A 26,922-nucleotide genomic window follows, 5' to 3' on the forward strand; every position below is an offset into this window, starting at 1 on the left:
CTGTGTGTTTGTGTATGAAGGTTTTCCAGCACAGTGACAAAACACAGTAGTGCTGAAGTTAGAAGTTTTATCTCCACCAATAAGGAATCCAGAAACACCAAAAATAGACGCTGTCAGAGAAGATTTGCCATGCTGGATTCTACTTGTTAATTAAATGCTCCAAGGATGTTTCAAATTGGAGGAGTGCATTGAATGGAATTTAGAGTTGTATTTTGTGAGTTTAATCCTGTTTAGTCTTTCAGTTTGTGACTTGGATGATAGAACAGAGGTTTACTAATTGCTACGGCAGAGCTCAGGGCAGGAGGAATACAGGCACTGCAGTGTGAAATGATCTCAACAAATTGGTCAGATGATCTGAAGGAAATCCATGGGATGCATTTCAGTAAGGGGAAATGTAAAATAATATGTTTGTGTAGCTACAATAAACTTAAAATGAAAAACAACTGGCAGGGCAACAGATCTGCAAATAAGTGGTTGTATCACAAAATGAACACAAATGAGTCATGCCAGCTTTAAAAAGACACCGGGAGTCACTCTGGGATTATAGGAGCTGAATTGTTGTGTGTAAGATACAAATTTCTTCTGCAGCACTCAGCGTTAGGCTTCAGGTGATGCAGTCTCTGCTTTTTGTTACTGCGCTTCAAACAGATTTGGACCAATCAAAGAGTATTTTAGGAAGGTTGCAGTAATGGCCTCTGAGGAAGGACCAGAAAGACTGAAATTGTTTAGACTGTAGCAGAGATGGGGAGCTATAATAACAGGCTTTAAGTATGGGAAGGATCACTGCGGAGAGGAATGTAATAAACTGTTCTCTCCAGGTAGGACAAGAAATAATGGTCCTAAATAGCACAAAAGAACGTTTTGATCCTAGAAAAAGCTTTCCAGCTCTGTGGATAGATAAAAAGAGGGCTGAATGTCTGAGGGACGTAATGGGATATCTGTAGCTGATAATGTTCTAGAAGAGATTAAATAGCCTTCTTTTGGAGGTGATTTGGGTGTAGTTGTTCTGTCCTTGGAGCAGGGGGTGGGGTGATGTGTCACCATAAGATCACCACATTTTTATGATTTTTGTAATGTTACTGGCCATGAGCAAACCAAACAAATGGAAAAGCAAAACCGAACCAAACAAAAAATGTAGACCATGTGGTAGAGAAAAATCTGGTGTGACAGTCTGCAAGATTTAGTTTGAAGAGGTGCATCAGATATGGTCATTAAAGTGTTGCTTTATAAAGCATTTATTTAAGACCCATGTAATGTAATATTGAAAATCACTTGAATAGGCATCCTTTTTTTTAATCTTTGACTTCCTTTTGTTTGTGTTTGCTTTTTTATTTATGAACCATCAGAAATAAACTGAGCTGGAGTCGAAGTCTTTCAGAAAACGTCACTGGCAAAAAGCAGAATTAAAAAGATTAATCCTAGGGAGCAAGGGGATGGGATATGTTGTAGGCTTTAATGCTGAGCAGATCATGCAGCTTCTACTTCTCACTGAAACAGAGAAAACAGCTGATAGATATTGAGTGATGATCTTCAGGTTCTTGAAGAGATTATTATATAAGAAGCGTTCTTCAAAACCTGTTTGTGTTCCTTAAATTAGGGCTAGATTTTAGTCTTTCATCCCCATTGCTGTGTAATAGTAATAACATTGATGAGGCTGAATAGAAATGCATGCTTTCTACTGCAGTCTGTTTCTAAACATAATCTCTCCTTTGAGGATTTTTTAGGTAATCGGAAAACCTTTGATTAAATGAAGGAACTACCTTTGGAACAGAAGCGTTACGAGAGCATTTAGGATTAGAAGTACCGGGCAGTTTGACAGAACTGTTTTGCACCAAATCCATTTGAATAATTCATTCTGAAATGTTCCTGCTCAAACCCACCTGAGTGCTTTTCCTGTGCCCTTGTTCAAGCTTTTCTAATTATTAAAATTTGACAAAGCTGTCTCGGGCTTAATGAATAATGAAGGCCAATCTCTGTGCTGTGTAGGTCTGCATAGGCTCTGCAGTTAGAAAAAGGGTTCAGTGAATTCTTCGACATTCTTGGTGTTCAGAGAGAGTTGAGGACTGAAATGAAATGATGCTTTCGGTCCACTTCTTCCTAATTGAAATTAAGCTTCTGTTGCATTTTTCCATCTGATGAGTATGAATTAAACTTTATATACGCTTCAGCTCTACAGGATATCATTGTTCTGGTTGATGGGAAATTGCTCACTAGGTCATTCAGGAACAAGGTGTTGGTCAAGGATGTGGCACTAATTCTAGGTGCTGATGTGATATTTGGACAAGGTGAAAGTTAATTCTGAGGATTTCTTATAATTTAGTTAAATAAATTTGTCCTCAAAGCTGTTCCTGCTTTTCCAAAACTGGGGAAAGGAAGAAAGTGCTGTCTGCTATATTAGAATGATGTAAAGCAGGAATTTATTGCTTCCCTCAAATATTTTAAGTCTTCCATGGATTTTTTTCTTATATGTATCAGTACAGAACAAAGGCTTTCTTGTAGAGAACTGTAAAGGGTGACACAGAGTAAGGTCTCAGAGGCTTAAGTGTTGGGCAGAGACGAATGCACCTATTCCTTAAGCTGCAGCTGATGAGTGAGCTGTTACTGAGAAGGAATTGTCAGGACTGCCTGGCAGCTGAACAGTGTGGGGGGGAAGCTGTTCTTACTGGGTTTGGAGAAGTATTTCTTGTAGAGTGGTCTGGGGGACCATGTAGGCTGTGACTGACAAAAGGATTTGTAGTGGGAAGCCATTAATGTTGTGACAGATTGTTGCTGTTTTATTTCTGCTTGATTTTTTTGTTTTGGTTTGTTTTTTTTTCCCCGTTTTCAAGTGTATAAAATTGTTGTCTTTGGCAACTTTTGAAATTGTATTTTGCAAATCATTCTAAAGTTAGAACGTATTCGTACATGTTTTCTCTTCCGCCTACTGCCTTCTTGTTATTTACTTGCACATTCTCTGTGTATGTGTCTGTGAAAGTCAGAGTGTAGCAAGCAGCAAGTCTTACTTGTTATTTATACGTGATTAGATTGCTTTTGATAGTAACTGCTCTATCTAAATTGCCCCTTGAAGGGATCTGACAGGGTGTCTGTGTTCTGCTAAGCTGCCAGCGCTGTTGTCTGGGTGTTTCCTCAAAAGCAAAGTTCTGGGAAAAAGAAAGCTCATCAGAACTTCTCTGTTCTTTCCAGTCTGCAACTTGTCTGCAAATGTTTTGTCCTTTAAAAAAACAAAAGTAGGCAAAGTAGAAAGCTGCTGCAGCTTCATATATATTTATATATATACACACACATACATACATACATATATACATATATGTATAAATTTTCTGATCTTAGTAAATTTGTGCTCTTCATTCTATCAGTTTTCCATAAATTCTGCTATGTCCCATGCATTGCAAAAAATGCCAAAGAATGAAAAAATATTATTCAGAGTGTCAGTGCAGACTCTGCAGTAGTGTGTGATTACTTTTCCTACATGCTTACATAGTTTTAAGTCCATCTGGGAGAAAATGGGTTTCTAACAGAACAGAGTGTAGTTATCTCATTTCTCTTCACTGAGATCAGCTGTAAATTTCTCTGGATCATGTAATTGGGAATCTGCTGATCCTTTGTTAAGAGGATTCCTAAGATACTTTAGATAGAAAAGGGTCCTCTCATAGTTGCTGCCATTTCACAGACTGTGCTGGAAAGGACAATGAGAAGCACTGACTTTTTGTATCATGTCTGAATTCACATAAAGTTCTCCTTCACCCCAAAGTGAAGCCTGTTAGAGATTTGTTTCCTACTTCATGTTTCACTTCAAGACATTTTTGTTGCTGTTTCTTATAATGGTGAGGTTATTGACCTGTAGTGTGATCGCTCTTCGTGTTGAAACAAATTGAATCTTGCAAATCCTCAAGAATCCTCTGTATTTATTCTCTTAAATGGATTACTGGATGGAAAAGCCCGTTTTGCTGTCAGGGCCTTCCAAATTCTCCAGGTGTGTAGAGGAATTGGTTTCCTGTTTTTAAGATCTGAAGGATTTTTCCATTTATATTCCCCCTGCTCCCTCCACCGGAAACCACCCAACCCACCAGCAGTAGAGGTTGTTTATTTCTTGTTAATATTTGTGATTTTCAGTTGTATCACTTCTAAACTGAAAGTATCCCTTGTTAGTTACAACTCAGAAGTGGTTTTATTGAAGCTTCCTATATTTCATGAGAAGTTATTATTATTACTTTCTTACTATCAGAATTCAGAATGCAGAGAGGGAATATTTAACCTGAGAAATTCTTATAAGAAGAGTCAGGGGATTCTCTGTGAGAATCAGCAGAGCTCTGGGAAGGATTACTCTGTAATATTCTCAGTACCCTTTTCAGCCTGATTCATGTGTCACTATGGCTTCCTTTTATGATGTGTACCAGGTGTTCATGTGGACATTTCTTCTTGTCCTGTCTGTTCTCCCAGCAGGCCTGATTTGCAGAAGTAGTGTGAGCTGAAATTTAAGGTTTCTACATATCCTCCCTCGAATGACTCCTTTACTGCATCCAGGCTATCCCTGCAGCTTCCCTAGTGGATTAGCTGGTGCTACTGCTTTGAAACAACATTTGCTTTTCTTACACTTCTACTGTTGTACTACTTCTGTGTGAAGTCTGATGACTGTTTCTACTCTCACTATTTTCCATTATGAGAAGATGCTGAGAAGAGCCCAAGGGTTTGAATCAGTTACAAATAAGAATACAGAAAGTCTTATTTCTTCTTCTCTGTTGCCTCCTTTTTGTACCTCATGTACCTCAGGTTCTGCTAGTGAAGATGTGCATCAACTGCATTTTAGTTAAGTTTTCCAAATAATTTAAACAGTTTTATATTCAGACCAACTGTAAAGTAGGATGAGAATAAAGTGAGGTAAAGCAGCTTCTGTGACCCCTGCTTGGCAGAAGCAGATGTGGAGAACATTTCCCCCCAGGGAGTTCTCAACTCCAGTGTAATGTAGGTTATAGCTGGTCAGTACAGATAGAAACCATAAGGTTGTTGAGTTGCTTTCTGTGCATCAGTTATCAAATATTTGTATCCTCATCATGGAAACTTTGAGTTCTAAGTTAAATGAAGTAACTGTGCTCCTAATGCTTGTAAAGAGCTAAGGATAAGGGGCAGCCTGTGAGTAGGGCTTCACGTTACAGCTAACCTGATCCAGTGGCTATCTGTCACCAACATACGTAGGTCTGGCCCCTGCTTTATGGCAGCACCTGTGCTTGTCTGACCACTACTGTAAGCTTGTTCATGGAGCTAACCCAGCAGAAAAATAATGGCTCTTTTGTAGGATTTGTATTTTCTAAATCAGCTCATTGTGAGATCAAATTGAATACTAAGGCAAATGCATAGGAAAAATCAGGATGGTGCGCTGGGGTCATGGGGAGTGGGATTGCCTCTGTTTGTAGATTAAATCACTTAACTGTAAAGTGAAACCTCACCTGGGAAGTCGTGTTGAAAAATTAAATAGAGAATGACTGAAGGCTCACCAGAGTATGTGTCAGTTCTTTTGCTAAGGAGTGAGATGATGGGTAGATGCAGCTTTGTGTGCTGTATTAGAAAGATAGTGGGAAGTGGAGACTAGAATACAGCGAAGTGGAGAGTTTGATACATCAATGAACTAGGAAAGTGCTCTTTGCAAAAGCATTTAAGTAGGTACAGGTGGAACAGGGGTAGAAAAAAGAGGGTTGCATTAATTCAGGTACAGAATGATCCTCATGGAAGTTACCTGCTTGGCACAACATTGGAAACCTGTTTAAACTAAGACATATTCTGATAGGAGCTCGACTGCAAAAAAAAGAAAGAGGTGTGTGTCATAGCATCCACTGTTGATGAAAAAGCTGTCTTCTCTGTAGTCTACTGAACTGGTCAGATGTAATTTTAATTATTCTGCTAACTTGCACATATGTTTACAGTTTTACTTCTTCAGTTTAAATACATAGATGCTGTAGAGTTGCTTTTTCTCTTGACTGAGAGTGAATCAAAATGTTTCTAGTGTTTCCTCGATTAAGCAAGGGCAATCCAAACAGTCTGCATATAGCATTCCTAGGAAGAAGTAGCACCCCAAATCCAGGGGGATTTGTCAGTCAGGGGACTTGAAATTTATCATCAGTCCAAACATTTTGCAAACCTACTGGGCAAAGTTTGGTAGTGTTTGTGTTAATAGAGCATTAGTTTCATTGCAAATAGTGATTTGCAATTTTAATGTCAGGGCTTAATCTTAAGACTTGTTGAACTGATTTTATGTGCTTTTCCTGTAGTTCCTATAGACATAATTGTAAAAAGGAGGACTTAACCCATGCTTTGTTGAGAGAATGCCTGTATTCCTTTGGGCAGCACATTAAATTGTTTTGATTTGATTGAAGTTTTGATTGATGCCATTAAAGGTTTGGGTGTTTTTCTGTGCTGTACAAAATCTACAGGTGTTTGAAATGTTAGCATACGGTTAGAATTGTTCAGTCTAATACTTCTAGAGTAGTGATATGTTGATAACATTATTTCAGCGATGACAGGAAAAAAACCTGATAATAATCTAGAGCTGATATAAGTCTGATGACTTGATTTCATCACTGTCTGGAGGCAGAGTTATGGAAGGATCTCACAACACTGAGTGAATGAGGGATAAAATAGAAACAGAATCTCATTTTCAGAAATGCGAGGTAATGCATAAGAATGAAAAAAAGAGCTCCCTGACTTTGTCAGCTATTACTGCTCAGGAAAGTGTTCTGATAGATGCTGCTGGAAAAACATAATTCAGTTTACAGAAGCTGACAAAAAAAGCAAACAGTGTTGCCTGTTATTAGGGAGCATAAAACATTTCTGTTCTGTGATTAAAAAAATAAAAAATCTATGGCATATAATGTAACCCATCCCTTGGATGTTTTATTCAGCACTGACGCATCTGCCATGGTTAGCATGGAAAAGTGCAGCAGGAATGATCAGAGGTTTGGGACAGCTTGTCTGTGCAGAACAGCAGGGCAGTAAGCCAAATAAAATATCCATTAATTCTGCAAACATACAGCAGGTAAATCCTCGGGTCTGCTCTGCCCTGTATGATCACTGTATTTCAGTACATCCTGTGTTTCTACAGACAGTAAAACTAGTTATTAAAGGTCTGGGGTTTTCACGTATTCATATGTTATCAGGAAAGGAATGTAATTAATTGCTTATTGCCGTAGGAGAGAATACATCACTGAGTTATGAGCACTTTGTGTATTCAAGGTATAGCAAAAGCTGCTCTTAGGAGCTGTATTCTTCCTGTGTTTGTTTCCTCTTTTATGGCTGCTGCATTGTGCTGTAGGTAATGCAGTTATTCATAGAGAAGTGCTTTCATATTAGACAATAATTGTAGATGTTCTGTAAGAACTGTCAGGGTTTTGGTAATATTTTAAATCATAAAGCTAAGCAGTTTTATGGATGGCATGTAAATTAGATTTGTCAGGTTAATCCTTGCTTAATACTTGATGTCAGCTCTTCAGAGGCACTAAGGAAGGAATAAGTATAGCATTTGGTTTGACATAGCTCTCTTAAATTTCTTACAGTAGTTTGAAAAACACTATGCTTTAGAAAGGATCAGAAAGGCTTTTCTGGGACACCACCGGCAAATAATAAACTGTAAGCAGTTTATTAATAAAAGAGAGTAACATAGTCTTCTACTTGATATCTTTTCTGTGTAAATGCAGATGTGAATACGTGTGTCAGATTGAATGAAAGTGACTTGTAGCGTTGTTATTATTTTCAAATTCATACTGTAAAGATTCCAAACTGTATCTGTGGCATGTCCAGAGAGATGCTGATCACATAGTTTTCAGTCTTGCAAGAAATAAGCATTTTAACTAATTAAGTCTGTGCAACGGAATGATACACTGGGAGAACAATAAGAAAATTTCCTCTTTACAGCAACCTTGCACAAGTTAATCTAAGTTCAACATAAATAATCTTCCAGTTTAGTCTAAGAGTTCTGCAGTTTCTTAAGACAGGGTTTTCAGAGCGCTGTGTCAAAATGCAGTGTGTGAGGCAGTCACGTGTGCGTAGCGCAGGGGGCAAAGGCTGTACATGGGAGCAAGAACTTAACTGCAAGCACACAGTTGCATTGTTGTGATGCATTAGCCATTTAGGAAGGTATCTGAGCTCTTACAATCCATTTGCATTTGCTTAGGATAGGTATGGAAACTATATAATTCACACTCTTTGAACAGCTCCTTCCTGTTGCCTCAGTCTGCTAAAATATGCTGAAGGTGGACTGTAGCTCTTCCCCTTTGTTCCCGTGCTTTGAGAAACTCTCTAGTGGTTGAATCTGGAACCTGAATAATCTTTTCATAGTTCTTCAGGCCTTTTACCTGCTGTTACATGGTAATTGTGAGGAATGGCAGGATGAACGTTGTCTTTCTTGTGAACTCATTAAGAATTGTAGACGATATATTCAGACGTACTTCTGTATAAGGTGAAATTCTTGATTTCATCTTACTGAATGTGATCACAGTTTGCACAGTGTAATTGAATTAAAAATTCATGAAATATGAAAACAATAAAATACTCCTAGTCGTGAGTTTTCTCACGATGTTTGGGAAAATAAGAAAAGCCAAGGTGTCATTGAAAACCTTGAGGTCTTGCATTCTATTAGAGGAGATAAAACCTAAAGCATATAATAAAACTACTGGTGCTCACTGTATTCATTTGAAACATCTGTGCCATTGTAGCGTAGGTATACTTAGTTCATGCAGCAGCTTTCCATCCTTGATAATACTATGAATCTTTTCTTCTTTATTCCTGAAAAAATGTATCCAGACAAAGTCAAAAAGTGAAGCTGATGGTAGAACTGAGTAAAACAGCAAAGTGTCATCCCTGCATGTTAAAATGGAAATTGTCATGAGGCTGCCTGTATTGGATATCTAATCTTAAATCATTACTTCTTTCTTTTTGCCAGGTTATGGATCTTGATATCCATTTAAAAAAGAAATGGAACATTAAATCTCTCTTTTACAAACACATTGGTGCATTAGCTTGAATGCTAACAAATTATGGGAGCTCAAGGAAAGACACGGCAAAAATACAGAAGAGAAATACACTGAAGTTCATTACAGAGATAGAAATGACACGTGACTTGGAGGACTCTGAACTGAAAATAGTTGGTAGTGGGAAAGGCAGTGTGTATTCAGTTCTTCCCCTAGTTACACCTGTCGTTGGAGACAAGGTACTGACTGCACAGACCTGTGATCTCTCGCAGTGTGAGGAAAGATGTTTGAAATTAATATATATATATATATATATTAAAAGAATAGACTTGTTTCTAAGGAAATGGATAGTCAATTATCATAAAAGGGAACTGCATACCTATGTGTGCAGGTTACTGATAGGTCCATGAGCTTAGACAGTCACAAGCAAGACTTTTTTGCTTAGCAAATGTAGTGCAGTTTCTCAGTATGTGGAAGAGGTATTTAGAAAGCACATGATAAAGTATTTGAAGTATTTATAAAGTGGGAAGGAATAATGCAGTCTTTCGTTTTATGTTTGAGCAATGAGCAGAATTTTGAAAGTGAATTCCTCTTTGCAGGTACAGGAAATAATAAACTGGGTATTGCAAAGCAAAACAACTCTGGAGAACAATAATAATTAAGGCAGGATACCTGGGTATTCCTTGTATCACAAAGGAAAAAATCAACTGTATTTCAGAAACATGTTGGCAGTTTAATGGTAGGTTTAGAAAAATGGTATAAAATCTTAGAAAGGCTTAGAAATGCATTTTTAATCTATAAAATATATCTATATTGCAAGTTCATAAGCTACCAGGAAAAAAAAAAACAACAAACCAACAAAACGGCTGATAAATGGTTGTATTGTGCAAAAATTTCTACTCTTTTGGCTGAGCCTTTCATGGTAGCTGATTTCATACTGAGATTGAAGCAGAAGGAGGCTGGAGGCTGAGATGTTAAATGTGAATACATTCCAGACAAACTTTTTATGTGTTTCCAACTAATACTGTGAGCGGAGGCAAGGCAGAGCACAGAAAATTCAGGAAATTAAACACAGTGTGTTGTTCATCGGTTGTACTGGCCTACCAAGACTTCGAACAGAGCAAGAGAAAGCAAAATTGCATTCAAGCAATTTAGAACAACTCAGTTCTATTAAAGTTATGTATGTTAGGATAAAAAGGGAAAATAGACTTCTATTGTACTATTAAATCAAGGAAATTCTGGCTAGCTATGCTGTATGAAAGCAGTTGGTTGTGGACAGAAGCAGCTACACAAAGTAACATACTAGCTGAACTGGAACCACTCCTGTTTTATATACGTGTGGGTGTAAAATCAAGACCAATTCAGAATTGAGAAGAAAAGATATATAATAATGTTCATATTGAAAGGTTTTTCAGTGACCAGATGTGGAGCAACAATGAAACAAGAAGCTTTAAAAATGCAGTTACTAAAGCACTTAAAATACCTTGAAGTAATTTTCAGTGGAAATTTCAGGCATCCACGTAGTCTGGAATATGCACACTGATCTTATTCTAGAGGCTTATGTTCAGACCTGAGCAAGGATGAGAATGTCAAACTTTAGATGGCTATGAAACCCATCAGCTTAATAAGCTAATAGTCAGCTGCAAAACAGGATTTCAAAAGAGTAAGAGTAAGGTGTTGTTTACAAGTGCTGGTATCTGTTGTTTGGTCAGGATGCTCAGGCACTGAGAGAAAATGTCTTGTTGCTTTGCAGCACTCTTGGGGCTGCTGAAGTGAGCCAGGCTTGTTCTCAGGGTAACTGATACATTCAGCTCGGGAAGAACATGACTTTGAAAGACTATTTGCAAAGGCAAACCTGTTGTATGAAGTGTAGCCAGCAGTTGTGATTTGTATTAGATCAAACAGCAAGAGGCAATGGAAGTAAATTCTGTTCTATCTGGAAGGCTAGAGCAAAAAGATTTTTTGCCACGAATCATTATTTTGAGAACTGCAGCAGTGGTAAGGTTCTAGCACAGAGACCTATCAGTGAAGTGTTTGAACAGATGCACTGTCTCAGACTTTTTCTGCATAAAACAGACATTTCTGTGTTTTCTGTGGGCCACAGGCTTGACTTGATATATTTGATTGTACTCTATGATTTGTTTAATCACAGAGTAGAATCATGGAATCGCTGAGTGGTTTGGGTTGGAAGGGACCTCCAAGACCATCCAGTTCCAACCCCCTGCCATGGTCATGGATACCCCGCCAGCTCAGGCTGCCCAGGGCCTCATCCAGCCTAGCTTTGAGCACCTCTAAGGTTGTGGCACCCACAGCTTCTATGGGCAGCATGTTGCCTGTGCCTCACTGCCCTCATAGTGAAGATTTTCATCTTCTATCTAAATCTAAATCTTTCGTCTTTTCGTTTAAAGCCATTACCTTCAGTCCTTTTACTACATGGCCCTATAAAAAGTCACTCTCCAGTTTTCTCGAAAGCCCATTAGGTTGCATGCCTAATTTTCTGGTTTGGTGTTTGCCTTAATGTTTGTTGCCGTGGCACTTGCAATCACAACACAGGGAGAAACCCGGTTGTGAGTATGTATTATTTGTAATACATTATGTATTGTCTTGTACTTCTGTCTTTGTCATTATGGCGGCTTTCTGAGGCTTATGTAGCTGATGCTGTAATAGTCTGTATTAAAAATACATATGTATATATTTACTGATGTATTTTAAATATGTGACTTTGACTGAAAATGGTTTGGGCTAAAAATACAGAGTTTTGTGCTGTGCAAGCATCACAGTGTACTTCATAAGGTAGCATGCTTGCAATTATTTTGAAAGTGAATCGGAGTGGCTATTTCTGGTATAGTATTCTATACACAGGAGAAGTGGTGCTGCAACTTGCCTGGGGGCTTTTAAGAAAGTCAGACAGCACTGTATTCCTTCAACTTCCTTTTCATAAATAAACTATTAGCACTATTAATAACTTCTTGATGACTTCTGTCAATAGCAGGGAAATTTGGGAAATAATATCTTGTTATGATTAGTATTTTGTGCATGTAATAGAAATAACTTAATTTGAAAATAAAACACGTTTTTCTTGCTTGCTTAGAAGTATGTGGTTAAGAAATTAAGTGCTGTTGGAGTCTATTCTCCTAGAATAATATTTTGATAAAAGGTTGTTATAACCAAATTACTGATTTTTCTTAATGAGCTGCTTTCCAAGAACCTTTTTAATTTATTATATCTGAGATATTAATTGCACAGGTGGCCTTATTTGGGTAGCAGCAAATTTATTTAGCAGCTGAAAGGTTTCACAAGAAAAGCAGTGAGAGTTTCATTGGGATGATATCATGAAATAGAAAGACGGAGTGAGAAGGATATTCAGTGATAACCAAGAAACGTGGTTAAGTATATGATTTTCTTTACACTACACTGAAATTAATTTTGTAGTCTGTTTTTTATTACCTTGAGAAGTTAATTGTATTAGATAACAATTACTGAACTTACCCATCAATAAAGTAAGAATGTTTAGTTAAGGCTACTGTTTTTAATCATGCTGAATGCATTTTTTTTTATTAATTTGCAAACTTGCATTAAATGACTTTATAGTAGTTGAAATTTTTTACCATAAATGAAGATGAAGCAGTCGTAGGTGTGTTAGTGTGGAATCTAGTTTATTGTTCCTATGGCTTTGGTAGCACCTTTCAGAGCTCACATCTTTTCACTTTATCATATAGACACATCTGTGAAGATAGAAGAGAAGCTGATACTTTTCATCTTTGAGCTGTTGTTAAATTCGTTTCATGATACAATTCACAAATATTTGTGTTGATAGAGTTGTCACAAATGTATGTGGCCAGTTCTTGGGGTGATGTGCTGAACTGGTGTGTGTGGAGTGTGTGTGGTGCACTACCAGGTTCTGGGAGGTCTCTTTGCTTACAGTTAGTCCCAGTTCTGGTTTCTCTCCCACCCTGTTGTAAGCTTTCTTTCTTCTTCAAGTTCTTCGTGATTTCCAGTCTCTCTCTCCTAGTTGTCAATATCCACTTGCTTTGCTAATCTAACTGCTCTCCTTCTGTGTCCATTTAGCATTCCTCTTAGCTTGCTTTTATCCCACTTCCACCAAGCATGGAGGTGGACAAATTCCTTGAGCAGAAGGTCAGCAGTCACTTAACCAGTAGCAGGGTTGTTTTTGTGTTTGTGCACAAAAATGACTAATTATTTTGACTGAAAATTGAGGTGAAAGGCGGCAGGGTGGGAATAGCAGTCGAAGGCAGAAGCCTCAGTGTGTGATTTCAGCTCAAAATTTGGCCAAGGTACAAGAAACTGAAGGCTGTTTAGGGCTTGTCTATAAGAAGATATCTGATAGAGTGCTTTCTTTTCTCGAGTTCTGCTGTGTAGTTACACCTGCATAATTTATACTTGCTTTTATATAAATTAGCAACCTTATCTTGGAATTTGCCTAGGAAAGGGATTATGCCTTTGTCGCATCTGTCCTCCCTAATGTGGGTAACAGCCTTTAGATAAAGTACTGCAGACTGAAAGAATTGCAAAGGGACAGATGGGCATTGCTAGTCATTCACATATAACTTGCGGTTTTGACCTTTCTCTTTATTTTGTGGTTTAAAAAAAGGTTCAGTGTAAAACAGTGCAAAAAAAAAAAGCTGCTTATGTGGTAGAGAAGAGGAGGTTAAGATCTTGCTTGTTTTTCACGCATTCTATAATCTAAGTACTGGATTCAGCTTACTTTTCCTCAATACGGTTTGTTTTCAAAAAGAACTGTAAATATTTTTTTCAATAAGACTCTTCCTAATGATTTTAGTCTTGTCTAAGAATAGGATTGTCTGTCCTGGTGAATCCTTCTATTCTGAGAAACAAAATGAGCCTGTTCATCTATTCACTACACTAGTTGATTCCCAGTTTAGGGTGTTTTTGGGAAGGCCCACCCTTGCTGGTTTGAGGTGATACAAGCTTGATATGTTGTTTTTACACTCCTAAGTTTTTCCTTTTTCTTTATTTTGTCTTGCTGTCCTGCTATGGGATATGAGTAAATAGTAGTAGGCCTATTCTGACAAATAATATTTGACCATATATAATGTAATTTTGTGTCAGAGATGGTTGAAATCTGAGGATAATTCCAGACTGTGGGGCCTTATGACAGTTATTTATTTTTACTCTTACTTCTTTTAGACTTGCATTATAGCTTTGTGCATCTTATTGTTATATATTATCTGTGTAGATTGTTTCTGTAGTTTAAAAATATTGCTTGTGTTTGATACAGTGTAAATCAGAAATATATAATGAGTTCTGAAAACTAATGTCTTGTTAATGCAGTTATGTGTGGGAAGAGATGCTGGCGTACTTAGTTTTGCTAGACTGGTGAATGTAACTTGTTAAATGGAATTCATCCCTAATTTAATAATACCACTTTGCTAGGAGGTGGAAAGCTTTATTTTTGAAGAGAAACTGAAGTCCTGATAATCTGAGGTCATCGAATGTTCTCTTCTGTTCAAAGATGTTTCTAGTCTTGGGTAAATACTTCTGTAAGTGATTAGAATCTGTTTACATGACTAGCTCCTGTGGTTTTCATTTGATACAATAAACTTTTCATTTAAAAACAATGTTCTAAATAACATACTGCTGCTCTACAGAGGATTTAAGAATTGCTGTTTTATAGCACAAAGGTGCCCCAACAGTAAATACAATATAATGTAAATAAATACAATACTATATTGTATTTATTGGCTGAGGTGATCCTTTAGTATTCTTTACTTCTGAGATGCGCTGGGTCTCAGCTGTGCTACTGCATAGCAGCAATATTGCATATTGCTTGCAGCTTAAAATTTGCAGTTTGTTTGCTTTTTCTGTCTCTGAATCTGTGTTTTGGAATGTGTAGATGATGAGAAGAAAGCAAATGGTGTAATCATGGGGGACGTGTAGCCAGCGAGAACACAAAAGCCTATTCAGGATGCCTTTCATGTAATTTTCTGTGAAAAATGCAAAATCATGAGATGTAACAGCACTCCTCCCACAAACAAGTACTGAGTCCTGCTACTAACGGTTAGAGATTGTGTGCATCTGTATTGCATGGGTACAGCAACTGCTTAACAATTTCTGATGTGCATGTAATTGACAGTGTTCACAGAAAGGAGATCCATGATAAATGTTATGCTTTTTTAACCACTTTAGTGTAGAAGACTGAGTTATCCATGCTTGGTCAGATTAAACTCAGTTTTTGTCAATTCTGTTTTTTATCTTGACAGAAGATGTAGAAATGAGATTTGCAAAAGGCCACTTGGTTTCATATGGTCACTGCAATACAGCAGTGGGAAGTTCTTGGCGTATTGCTCTGTCCTAACGTGAATAGTGGCCAGTGATCCAGAGTGTTTACTGAGAGATTCTGAATAAATGAGACAACATTTATAGGTAGAGAAATACGGCAGACTTTTCTTCACTCCTGTGTAAAAGTCAGTTATTTTAATAGCTCCATACGCTGTAGCACCGGGCTAGAAAAATACCAGTCAGTGGAAATAGCATTTCAAAATTAGGGAAGAAGACTGGGATGAGATACAGAATTATGAAGTGGACATTGTGTCAAACTTGCTAAGTTTAACTCTGAAGTCATACCATATTACTTTCCTTCCCAGAAAATGTTTTGCATTTTGCTATTGAAGAGATGTGAGCCAAAGGGATGCTTCTTCTAAAGTGTTAGAAACTGGAAAAGATAATGTAAAATCTGGCAGTTTTTTTGTGTTTTTTTTTTTTTAATACTAAAATACAATGCTTTGAAAAATAATATACATTATGGACTCCCAAGTTCTGATGACAGAAATAAATGTGATCAAAGGGTGTTAGAACTGAAATAGAAAATTCTGCCATCTTCCTTTGAGGCAGAGGCAAGCAAGATCCCACAAATCTGGAACAGAAAGAAACTGAAACAGGAGAGGGTGATTATATGTGTGTCACTTTTCTTCTTGTAAACAAGAAAAACAAATAATGGATTTTGTTTCTGAAGTCATTTTGGAATTTACTGCAGTGTGGGACATGAGAGCCCCACTGCTAGCAGGAATCCAGGGTTGTAATATCCAAGCCCTTGAAAAAGCCTTTGGTCTTTATCACCATGCATGCAGTGTTATGGTTGTGCAATTGTTGCAGCTTTTTGTTTTGCTCTACCACCCAGGGATGAGCTGTTTAGTTTTTTGTTTTTTAAGATATTGTATGTAATGTTAATGTATCCAGATATATAAAGCACTACCACACAGTAATAGAAGCTTAGGTTGCTTTGCTCCTTTTTGGGCCTGTTTGCTTATGTAGCCCATGTGTTCTCATATCGACCTCTTTTCATTAATACTGATATTTCTCTAACTGTGTGTGTGTTTCTTAGTTCTTGGGATTCCTTTAAACTATTGACATGTCCTAGGATCCCACATTCCAAGTACTGGTGTAACCCAGTTAAGAAATGGTTTATTCTACATATTTAGGAAGAAGTTTCTTCATTCTGCTTTCCTTGGCTGTCAGTATCCATCTAAGTGTAAATTTGTGTCCTCTGTTGCTGGAGGCTTTCATACACATAGCTTGCACCTTTACTAAGTAGGATTCTGGTTAATTTAAATAATAATAGTCTAACTAGGACTTGTATCAGTCGAGTCCACATAAATCTGTGTAACACTTTAGAGGTTCTCAAATATCAGAACACATATCCTGAAATGCCATCCTTATCAAATTGTTAGTTGTACATTGTATATTAATTTCTGTAAGCAAATTAGAGTCTTGCTGTGTCCGAGTGCTGCACTGATGAATGTATGACCATTCCTTGTGGTGTTTCAGTAGCAGCACTTGCTGTCTGACTTCTTACCCATTCTTCCCAGTAAGGGACAAATTCAGTCTTTTTCTTACTTTAAAGCCTTGTGTTCATCTTCATGATATCCCACGTTCATCTGTGATTTCTCAATTGTTCATCACAGTAGGCTGCACATACCAGACTATGTTGTTTCTTAGCGGATTCTCAGTTTTTTGAGTTTTTATTGCAGTATTTATATAAAGTAATTAAGGTGCAGCCATTTTAGTCTATTTTGCCTGTTTAAAGTTTTACTTCCTGCCACCCCCAGCAGATTAAAGAAAAAAAAAGAAAGAAATCCCAAAGGAGTAAAACCTTTTTTGTTCCCCACCTCGGTTTCTCTTCACGTGATATTTGGGTTCTTTTTGCTGTATGAAAAATCCTCTTTTCCTCCTCAAGGCAATGGGGCACAGCAGGGATGGTTTCCTTCCTGCAGTGAGTAAAATAGGGTTGTTTTAGAGGAAAGTAAATTGGAGGGGTTATGAAGTATACAAATCTGTGGAAAGCCTGGCGTTGCTTGTTCAGCCATTCCTGAAACCGCTTATACAAATGTTCTCTATGGACTGATAAAGTAATTACATTTTTTGAGATTAGGCCTTCTTCTGTTTGACTCGACACTTGTATGTTGTCTCATGCTTTTCCTGTATTTTGTATCTAATCAAACTCAGCGAGCTGTGGGATTTTTGTTTGGGGATGATAATTGTTTTTTGTGAAAGTCTGCCAAAACCTGTCTGTACTTTTGGTACTTAGGTGTCTTTCGAGTCACTTAAAGGGATCTGTAGGAAAGCCGTGTGTATCGGCTTAAGTTACTGAGAATATCAAACAACATAAAAAATAGAAGAAACTTGACAAAGAAGGAGGTAAAAAAAAAGTCTGAAGTCACTGTGTAGTGGAGCTCCTTCAGGGGTTCATCTCTGACTGTTCTGAATGTGTTCCTGCTGTGGTTAGGTGGCAACTGTTCCTTTTTGCTCATTCCTTTCAGTAATTTGTCTATTGTGTTTTTAAATATTTTTCCTTGCCTTCTTGTTTCTCTGTTCTTTATTCGTTTTTTAGTTTGACAGTTCCTTACTGTTTGTTAAGTTCAGAAGTTCAATTGAATAATTGAAATCTCATTTGATTTAGTTGTCCAGGTAGAAGAATTGATGATACTTACGTAACATCTCTGTAGAAGTATCTTTCATTACTTAATTTCTCAGTAACTAGAAACAGTTCTGTATATGCAAATAGATACTCATTTTTATTGTATATACAGATACTCCTCTGCACTTCCTTTGACAAATTTATGTTTTGAATTGTCAACTTAATAGAAAAGTCATTTTATACTCTGACCGATAGAAATCATAATTAGGCTCAAAGTAAACAAGTCAGTTTCACCAAGCTTTGTGCATTTATCATCCAAATGTAATAGTGGTGTAGAAAGAAAATCGTGTAACTGCTTGTCAGCTTGTGGTTTGCACCACGAAGTTTCTGCATTGTGTGAAAGGATGTTTACTTTTATGAGGTCAGTGGAATATGAAGAAAAAGATCAGTAATCTCAGTTCTATAGTGAGCTATAGCATCTCCCGAGTATTAGATTTTCTTAAATGTGATTCCAGTTGTGTTTTTTTCCTCATTAGTAGTTTTTGGGCATTGGCATTGGTGCCCAAATCTGGAGAAAACTCAAAGTGCCGTGTATTGTTTGGATCTTTACATTTATTTCTGTCTTTCATTATCAGAATTGGTTCACTTCTGCGATTAAGAAGGTGGTATTTTCCTTGTGAGAAAAATAAGTTCAGTTTGAACTCTGGGAAAATCATTCACTTGTAGTGTGTCAATTAAGGATAATTCTGGGATTTGAAGTCAATGTGGATTTTGATTTTCTGCTGGAAAAAGTAAAATAGTAGAAATAATTATTTTTCACTGTGTGTCTGGTTACATTTGACTAGATATTCAGAATTTGTTATAATAAACTATATTTTATGTATGTTTCGAGGTTTGAACACGCTAACATGGGGCTCTGTTGTGAATTCATTTTCTTGCACATCTTTGATGAGCTGTACTGAATCACTTAATTCAGGAAAGATATTTTACATTTGAAACTTGAATTAGCATTTCACATTCTTAATTACTTTATAACGTACTGTTCTGTATGTGAGGCACTCTTAAAGCTGGTAATTGCTTCTTTAAAAATGAGTTCTTACTCTCTATTAAGTACCGTGGCATTGTTTTCTTAATTTTAATAAAGTAATTTACATGTTTTATTGATGTCCTTTTCTCAACAGTTTTCAAAATCTTGCTAATGTGATGGCGTAAACTTGTAAAAAGGCACTTGGATTACATCATGGGTGTCGGCAATGGTGTGTGATATAACTGGGGAGGCACAGTGAGAGCCTGCTGTGTGAAACATCAGAAGTTTATACTTCTTCTAGTTCTGCAATGGTAAGATGCCTGTTTTATTATAAGTAACAAAGTGTTCCGTAAGGATTATTTTTTAAGAAAGTAATAAGAGCAAAACAGTTAGTATTTTTGTCTTGTCAGAAATAATATACAAATTTGGCAGTAAGTACTTGCCAAAATGTACATTGACATTTTATTCATTACTTATTTATTATTTATTATTATTATTTATTACTTATTTATTATTTATTCATTTTATTCATTCATATTGGTATCCATTTCAAACATCAGTTACTAATCCTCAAGTATACTGGTAGGGCAATGTAGGTGGAGTGGAGTATCTAAATGACCTTCTCTTTCATGTTTGTGTTTATCCACAAATGAGAATGCACTCTAGAAAGCATTGAGCTTTCTAGAAGTTGTTAAAAGGGAGTATATAAGGAGAAATTTATGCATTTAGAGAATAAGTATGAATCACCATTGTAGACACAATAGGAACACCCAAGCAGACAGCATTGTTAGTTAAATGTCAAAGTTAATTGCTTAAGAGGTGTACCCTTCTTGTCCCACTTTCTCTTTTCTGCTCTAAGACGTTATGACACTAAGTAGTAGAATTTTGAGAATTTGTACTATCATCTCTTCTAGCTGAAGGTGAAAATAACTTCATGAAACAGTTTTCCTCCACTTGTCATTTTAGCCTTCCTGAAAAACATGTAAAAGGTTTGATTCTGTACTTAAAAGTTTAAGTTTTCACATTATACAGCAGTTGAGCAGGTTTCTGAAATCTGGAATTTGGCTATATGGAGAAGGGAAGCAGTACCATTAAGCACTAATGTGAATCTACTCATGATCATGTATTTTATGACAGACTTGTGGTGAAGTGCTGTTTGACATGTTGACTTTTTAAAGATGAAGTGAACAGAAGAGGTATAAGACTAAACTGATGCTTATGAAAAATGTTATTTTGAGTTTGGGCAAACTGAGTACTCCCGCTTTTCACCCGGAAGGCTCAAATGTGTACACTCTCAAACTGGTTGTTTTAAATTTAGTGTTGAGATAGAATTTACTTCAACGTAGGTAATGATTCACCCAATCAATTGCATGAAAAGCTTAAAAATGGAGATGGCTTGGTAGATAGCATTCTGGTACCTCTGAGGAAATTACTGACAGTATAGCCAGGCTTTTTATTGATGTAAATGATGCAAAAACTGGAGACAGTGATCATAAATTGAAACAGAGGAGGCTTGACCTGTATGTGAGGAAAAAATACTTTCTTTGAAGGACATATTCTGGAACTGGTTAGCCAGAGAAGCCATGGAATATCTGTACTTAGTGGTTTTCAAGACCCAACTGGATGGTGTTATGTAACCTCATCTGAATTTTATTTGAGCAGGACATTACACTTCATTGCTTCTTAAAGTCCCTGCCAACCAATGAATTATTTTATTATTCTGATTCCAACAACAATGAGCATAACTAGTTTTTTACAGGTTCGGTTTCTTGGCATAGGAGTAGGGGGTATCGGTGCATTGCATAGCCATGTTTATATTGACACTAGATAGATGTGATGAGATATTCTTCAGAATTGCTTTGTCTGTAGATGTTCTGTGTAATTTTTTTTTTTTTTCTTTTTTTTTCTTTTTTTTTAAGGTTTCCTAATGAGTGGATCATGATGAACATACTTTAGGGACTTGCCATAGTATGGCTGCTTCTCGATCTACTCGTGTTACAAGATCAACAGTGGGTTTAAATGGCTTGGATGAAAACTTTTGTGGTCGAACATTAAGAAATCGTAGTATTGCTCATCCAGAGGAGGTTTCACCCCATCCTCAAGTACGGTCAAGGTCACCAAAGAAGAGGCCAGATTCTGTGCAAAGTCAGAAGGGAAGCAATGGTGGAAGAACTACTGATTTGAAACAACAGAGTGCTCGGGAATCGTGGGTGAGCCCTAGAAAGAGAGGACTCTCTACTTCAGAGAAAGACAATGTTGATAAACAAACTGTGGAAAATTGTGAGAAAAGACAAGGAGAACCTGTATCACCAGTTTTGAAAAGAATTAAACGCTGTCTACGTTCAGAGGCACCCAACAGTTCAGAAGAAGACTTGCCTGCTAAAACAGATAAGGAATCTTTGGAGCGTAAAAGCTTAGTGTCGGACAATGATGCAGTCTCTCCTGGGACTAAGAGAGCTTGTCGATGTCTTATATTGGATGATTGTGACAAAAGGGAAGTTAAAAAGGTGAATATCTGTGCAGAGGGATTTAATAATTCTGCAATAGTTGAAGAAATCACAGGCTATCAGACTGTCAATGGAGTTGGTGAGAGAGACTCAAATTCTCTAAACTGTGATGACTGTCAGTTTGATGGGAACTCTAAGCAGAACAGTGCTGGCTCCTGTATACCCAAGGACAAAACAGTAGCAGAAAATGGAAACTCTTTTGCCCATTCTTCATTGTTGCTTAATAGCAGCAAGGAGGACAGTGTTGTAGACCATTATGTGCCTTGCACAAACTCTCAAGAACAGGTAAAGTTAGAGGACCACAAAATAATAAGTGACTGTTTGCCTGAGGAGCATGCTAATCAGGCAGATGAGCCAGCTACTGGGTCCTTTTCTGAAATCCAGTCATCTTTGTTGAGGGATTCTGAGGAGGAAGTAGATGTAGTAGGGGATAGCAGTGCCTCTAAGGAACAGTGTGCTGAAAACACCAATAACAACCCGAATACTCATCGTGACAGTACATCAATCTCAGGTGAACCTGAACCACATTCTTCAGTGCTGGACTGTGTTTCAGCTCAGATGTCATCTATTTCAGAACTTCAAGAACACAGATACACATTGAGAACTTCACCACGAAGGGCTGCTCCTGCCAGAAGTAGCCCTACTAAAAATAACTCTCCATGTAGAGAAAATGGGCAGGTTGAGGAAAATAATATTAGTCCCACTGAAAAGAATGTACCTGTAGGTATTAATAATATCAATGGATCTCCCAAAAATTCTGAAGAAATTAAACAGAATGAAAAAGAGAGAAATTGTAATACAGATAATGGGAGTGAAGGACTAAGAAAGCCTGTTTCGGAGGCTAGGCTTGTTGCTGGATACGTACCATCTGCCAAAGAGAGTGCCAACAGCCACACTGCAGAGGATGAGGAGGAAGAGCCTGATGTGTATTACTTTGAGTCAGATCATGTGGCATTGAAACACAACAAAGAGTATGTGTAACTATGGTAACCATGAATTCTGCTTTTGTCTTATAAAAATACATATTAAGTATTTAAAGTACTTTCAGAAAAACGTAACTGCTTTATAATTTTCAGATTCTTCAGTATTCATTTTTCTTTCTTGCTTCTACCTCAAACAAAATTAAACTATTTAATATGCAGTATGGTACAGCAATGTGGTTTATACATTTCTCACAATGTGAGTTCTTTGGACAGAAATTGGTTTTGGAAACACATCTGTTATTTCTTTTCTAGAAAACTAGCTGGAAGCAAAACCAAAGGATTAATAACCCTCCTAATTAAAAAGTTCAGTTACGTATCAGTGCCTCTGATGGAGAACAGGCAGTTTATAGATTTGTCATTCTATTGTACGTAGAATTTAAGGTTAGATACCTTGTTTATGTGCTCGTGGGAAAGAGCATTGTTGTATTAAGGAAGGTGAATTTACTAACTGCTGCAGTTCGAGAACTTCCACCAGAATAAGTTACACCTGCATTTTTCTTCATTTAAATGTAATTGTACACATTCTAATGATTGGAAAAGAGTTTTTATATTTCTGTAGATGTCTGTAAGTAGAATTGTGGTAATTGTATGATAACTGTGACCGTCAATCTTAAAACAGAAGCATATTTCAGTGAAGAAAGTTTACGTAGAAAATTAGTGCCTTCAAACAGTAAATCAGTCCAGATTTTGCTGAACAATCTTTGTACCGCTCTTCTGTGTTTTGCTGTTTAGTTGCAATGTTTGCTCGTCTTCCTGTTGTGAGTACTGAAAGGCCAAGTGCAGGTAATCTTAGTTTGCTCCATATTTAAGAGCTAAAGTTACTCCTTTAGTTTCTGTAAATAGCACAATTATAATAAATAAGGGGTAGTTCTGTCCAGCAGAAGTTTGTCTGTTTGGGGAGGATAGTAGTTGTATTATTTTCATGATGAAATTTTGCTCTGGTTGATTGAGGCACAGTGACATGTAAAAACAATGGTGAAAGTTCTGCACCTTCAGGCATCAGTCTGAAGGACATGGATATGGTTATGGATACCTTTCCTGTTAGAGAAAGCATCAGTCTTGTCTGAATTGCAAATGAGAAAAATGGATTCCTGTCTTTTGTATCTGTGTATAGAATGATTTTCTAGTTCTGTTAGTAGAAGTTAGAGTTATAGTCATACGAATACACATATTTGGTATATATTAGAAAAAGAATAATGAAGATCGGATCAGATTTTTACACATAGCCTTGATTTTAACTTCTTCTGAAATAAACACATCCAAGACACAAGAGTTCCTTAAATGAAGATCTGCAACTAAATGTAAATGCTGTGAAGAAAAAAAAGAAAAAAGGTGGGGGGAGCGTTGTTATTTTGTTATTAAATAAAACAGGTATCTAAGCTGTTCCTGAAAAAATTCAGGAACGTGCAGGAATGTGCTCTGGTGTCAACTCTTGAATATATACGATTGCTCTGAAAGTTTGACTCCTTGTTGTTCAGAATGGCAGATAGTTTGTAAGAGCTGGTCAGGGGCCTTTTGAAGTTGGATGTTTATGTAGACTGCCTGCAGCTTGGCCCTGCTACTAACTTGCTGAATGCCTATTATCTAAAGAAAGTGCTATGGTTTTTATCTTACCTTTTATTGATTTTTAGTGGAAGAAAAATGGAATGTAGAAGTCTCTTCTAGATCAAAAATCTCTAGTTTTTACTTTGCAAAAGGGAAGCGCTTTTGAAGGTAGTGTTACTTAGCTGGGTATTTTTTTACCCTTTAAAAAAATGTTACTAATGCTGGATAACTTTGGATGGAAATGTGTTGCTTAGTTCTTTTTTTAGTGTGGGGTAGAGGTTATATTTGTAAGAAAGTAAGTCTAGTGTTCTAATGGTTTCTCTTTATAATATGATATGAAAAATCTGAAGTCTGTATTTGGCAATTTTGAATGCCTCATCAAAATAAGTTATCTTTTATCTGGAACTTCATAGCACAGAATTAATAAAAAATACAGTGCATTGTATTCACTTTTACAAATCTAGAAATAAGGGTTCACTACAGGCTACTCTTAATTTATGTATTACGGTTTTTATTGGTGTGTTGGATTATTTCTGTTCAGTCTCACTTGATGCTTATTATTGAAAACATTAAATTAAAAGTTTTGGCATAAGTGTTCTCTTAGATTAGTGAGATGCAAGAGAAATTCCGCTGTTCCTGTGCTATCAGGTAAAGGCAATATTCATTTTGCCTTCGATATTTTTAGCTTAGCAAAGTGTGTGCGGGTCTTAGGCTTATTAGGCTACAAATGGCATAACGTTTTGTTTTTCTGTCTCTTGTTAGTTTCTGATTAAGCTTGTCTTCATGGATGATATTTGCTCCTTGCTTATGTTTCTGTTCACATTTGAAAGCAAATTTGGAGAGAGATTAACATTTTGACTAGGGTCAGGTGGTACATTTTGCAAGACAGTAATATTGTTCTTTACATCTTCTATGCAGGGGAAAAAAAGGCTCTTCCTCCGTACTAAATAATCATTTTTTTCCTAATTTTATTACATAGCTTAATTACATACATATTCATACAGATGATTTTCACTCCTAAGGAAGTGTTACAATATTGATAAAACATGAATATAGCAAAATCTCTAACAGCTAGAGATGTAGCTTGCCATTATGGAAAACAAGTAAAAAGCATATTGTGATGCTCTTGTGTGAGTATCTATTGTTTTTACAGTGTTGTCATCTTTAAGCAGTGTTCATACAATAATATTTTGAGAAAACTGATGATGCATTAGGAAACATAATCACAGAAAGCAAAGTATGGTATATTATTATTCTGAGAGAAGGTTGAAGTGGTGGGCGCTCCACAACCCTCTGACAGGATATATCCATAATACAAAGAAGGATCCAGGATCTCTGAACAGAAATTTTCTTGCAACGTTAGATGTTCATATCAACACATACAGGCTGATTTAGAGGCTTATAAAGTACTGTTAATTTTGCTGTTCTTACTTGCCCAGTTTGAATTCTTGTGTATTGTTGTAATCAGAAAAATTGTTGTTTCAGAAAAATATGGTTTGGTGAATATTTGAGAACTTTGCTGATATTTTCTACCTCGGAAGCGTTTGTGTTTTCTCTTGAGATAATTTCAGAATTTTTTATTCAATTTTAAATGGCTGAATTTTATACGCTGCACTCAGTGTTTTGCAATTGTCTTTTATCAATAGCATCTGGTATCTCTTTGCTCTTTTTACATTATAATTCTCTCTTAAGGTGCACAAGCTTACTTTAGTTTTCTATCTTTGCATTAACTTCTCAGCATATTTTCTCCTTTGTCCTACATTTCTGTTTCATTTAATGTTCTTTTTTTTAATTATTTTTTCCTATCTCTTCACTGTTTTTGGAGGTTTGTATTGTTTGGCAGGCATTAGGGTTGTATGAGGGGAAAAAATTCTGCTCAACACTCTTCTCTGGAGCTACTGAAGACTTTTGGTGAAAATGTGATTGAGGAATTGAGTTTCCATGTACTTATAAGGCATTGTGTGGTGTGCTTCTAAGATAATGTAATTGCTAGTTAGCTTTATAGGGAAGGGATTGCTTAGGCCTGTAGATATAGACACAATGCAAGAATTGTGCATCAACACTTGCCTGCAAGCATTAAGTAGCAAGAGCCAGTGCATCGTGCTTATTTGGTAAATAAATATTCTCCTATCTTTGTTTTTATTTCTTTGTGATATGTAAAATCTTTGTACCAGCATTTAATCTGAAGATTGGAATGAATTATTTTAATACGTTTCTTAAAACCCCATTTTATGAATTCTTACTATGGATTTTATTGTTGCAGAAACCATGGAAAGGCAGAGAGGGAAATTTTGGGTATTCCAGTAAGATCTGATATTTAATTGACTAAGCACAAAAACGTTTATTTGTTTGACTGTGTTTGACTTCCAATATTACACTCATGTGACAAACAAAAGAAGCATCTGGCATCTTTTCCTATGTTACAAGTTCTGTATTTTATTCAGTTGGTCACAAATGTTTCAACCTAATAAATCAGATTTTAGAAGTTCTCTGTAGAATTTCATCACATTGCACTTGCTAGAAGGCAATCAGGTGCATCTCAGCATGGTAGCTGTTTGTTTGTTATTACCAGTTCTTGAAGTGCAACTCTAATACAGTTCTTCAGCAGCATTTTTCATTAATATCCCTGCACTACCTTTTTTTTTTTTTTTTCCTTAACTGGATGATTATTAAAAATCAGACTAGTGTTCACTGATTATATTTTATGTTAAAAGCTCTACATCTGTCTTCATATGTAAATATTATTTAAGAATATGTATATTGCAACAGTATTTATCTCCATATTTTCAGGTATGTTCAGATATATATGTGAGAGAATAGATCAAATTTATCACACAGTACAGATTAATCTCTGTGTGTGGATAAGGCTGTAACATTCCTTTGTAGTGAGGTTTGTAGCTATGTGTAACCAGTACTGCAGAATGAACTATCCTTCTTATTATTTTTCAAGACAACTTCGTCTCATTTTTCTTTGCGACATACGTGCAGTTTGATTGTGAGGAGATTG

At 36.6% G+C, this 26,922-nt stretch overlaps 1 protein-coding gene across 2 annotated transcripts in view; it reads left to right on the forward strand.

The window, feature by feature from the left end:
• The window catches only part of ZZZ3 (zinc finger ZZ-type containing 3), a 52,807-nt gene that overhangs the window by 4,009 nt on the left and 21,876 nt on the right, over positions 1-26,922 (forward strand). For both annotated transcript variants that reach the window (XM_072343654.1, XM_072343653.1), the window contains exons 2-3: positions 19,035-19,191; positions 20,800-22,358. In XM_072343654.1, the coding sequence (XP_072199755.1) occupies positions 20,851-22,358 (1,508 nt within the window). In that variant the 5' untranslated portion in view covers positions 19,035-19,191; positions 20,800-20,850. The remainder of the gene's footprint in view (positions 1-19,034; positions 19,192-20,799; positions 22,359-26,922) is intronic.

This window comes from Excalfactoria chinensis, chromosome 8 (genome assembly GCF_039878825.1).
Source record: "Excalfactoria chinensis isolate bCotChi1 chromosome 8, bCotChi1.hap2, whole genome shotgun sequence".
NCBI classification, from domain to species: domain Eukaryota; kingdom Metazoa; phylum Chordata; class Aves; order Galliformes; family Phasianidae; genus Excalfactoria; species Excalfactoria chinensis.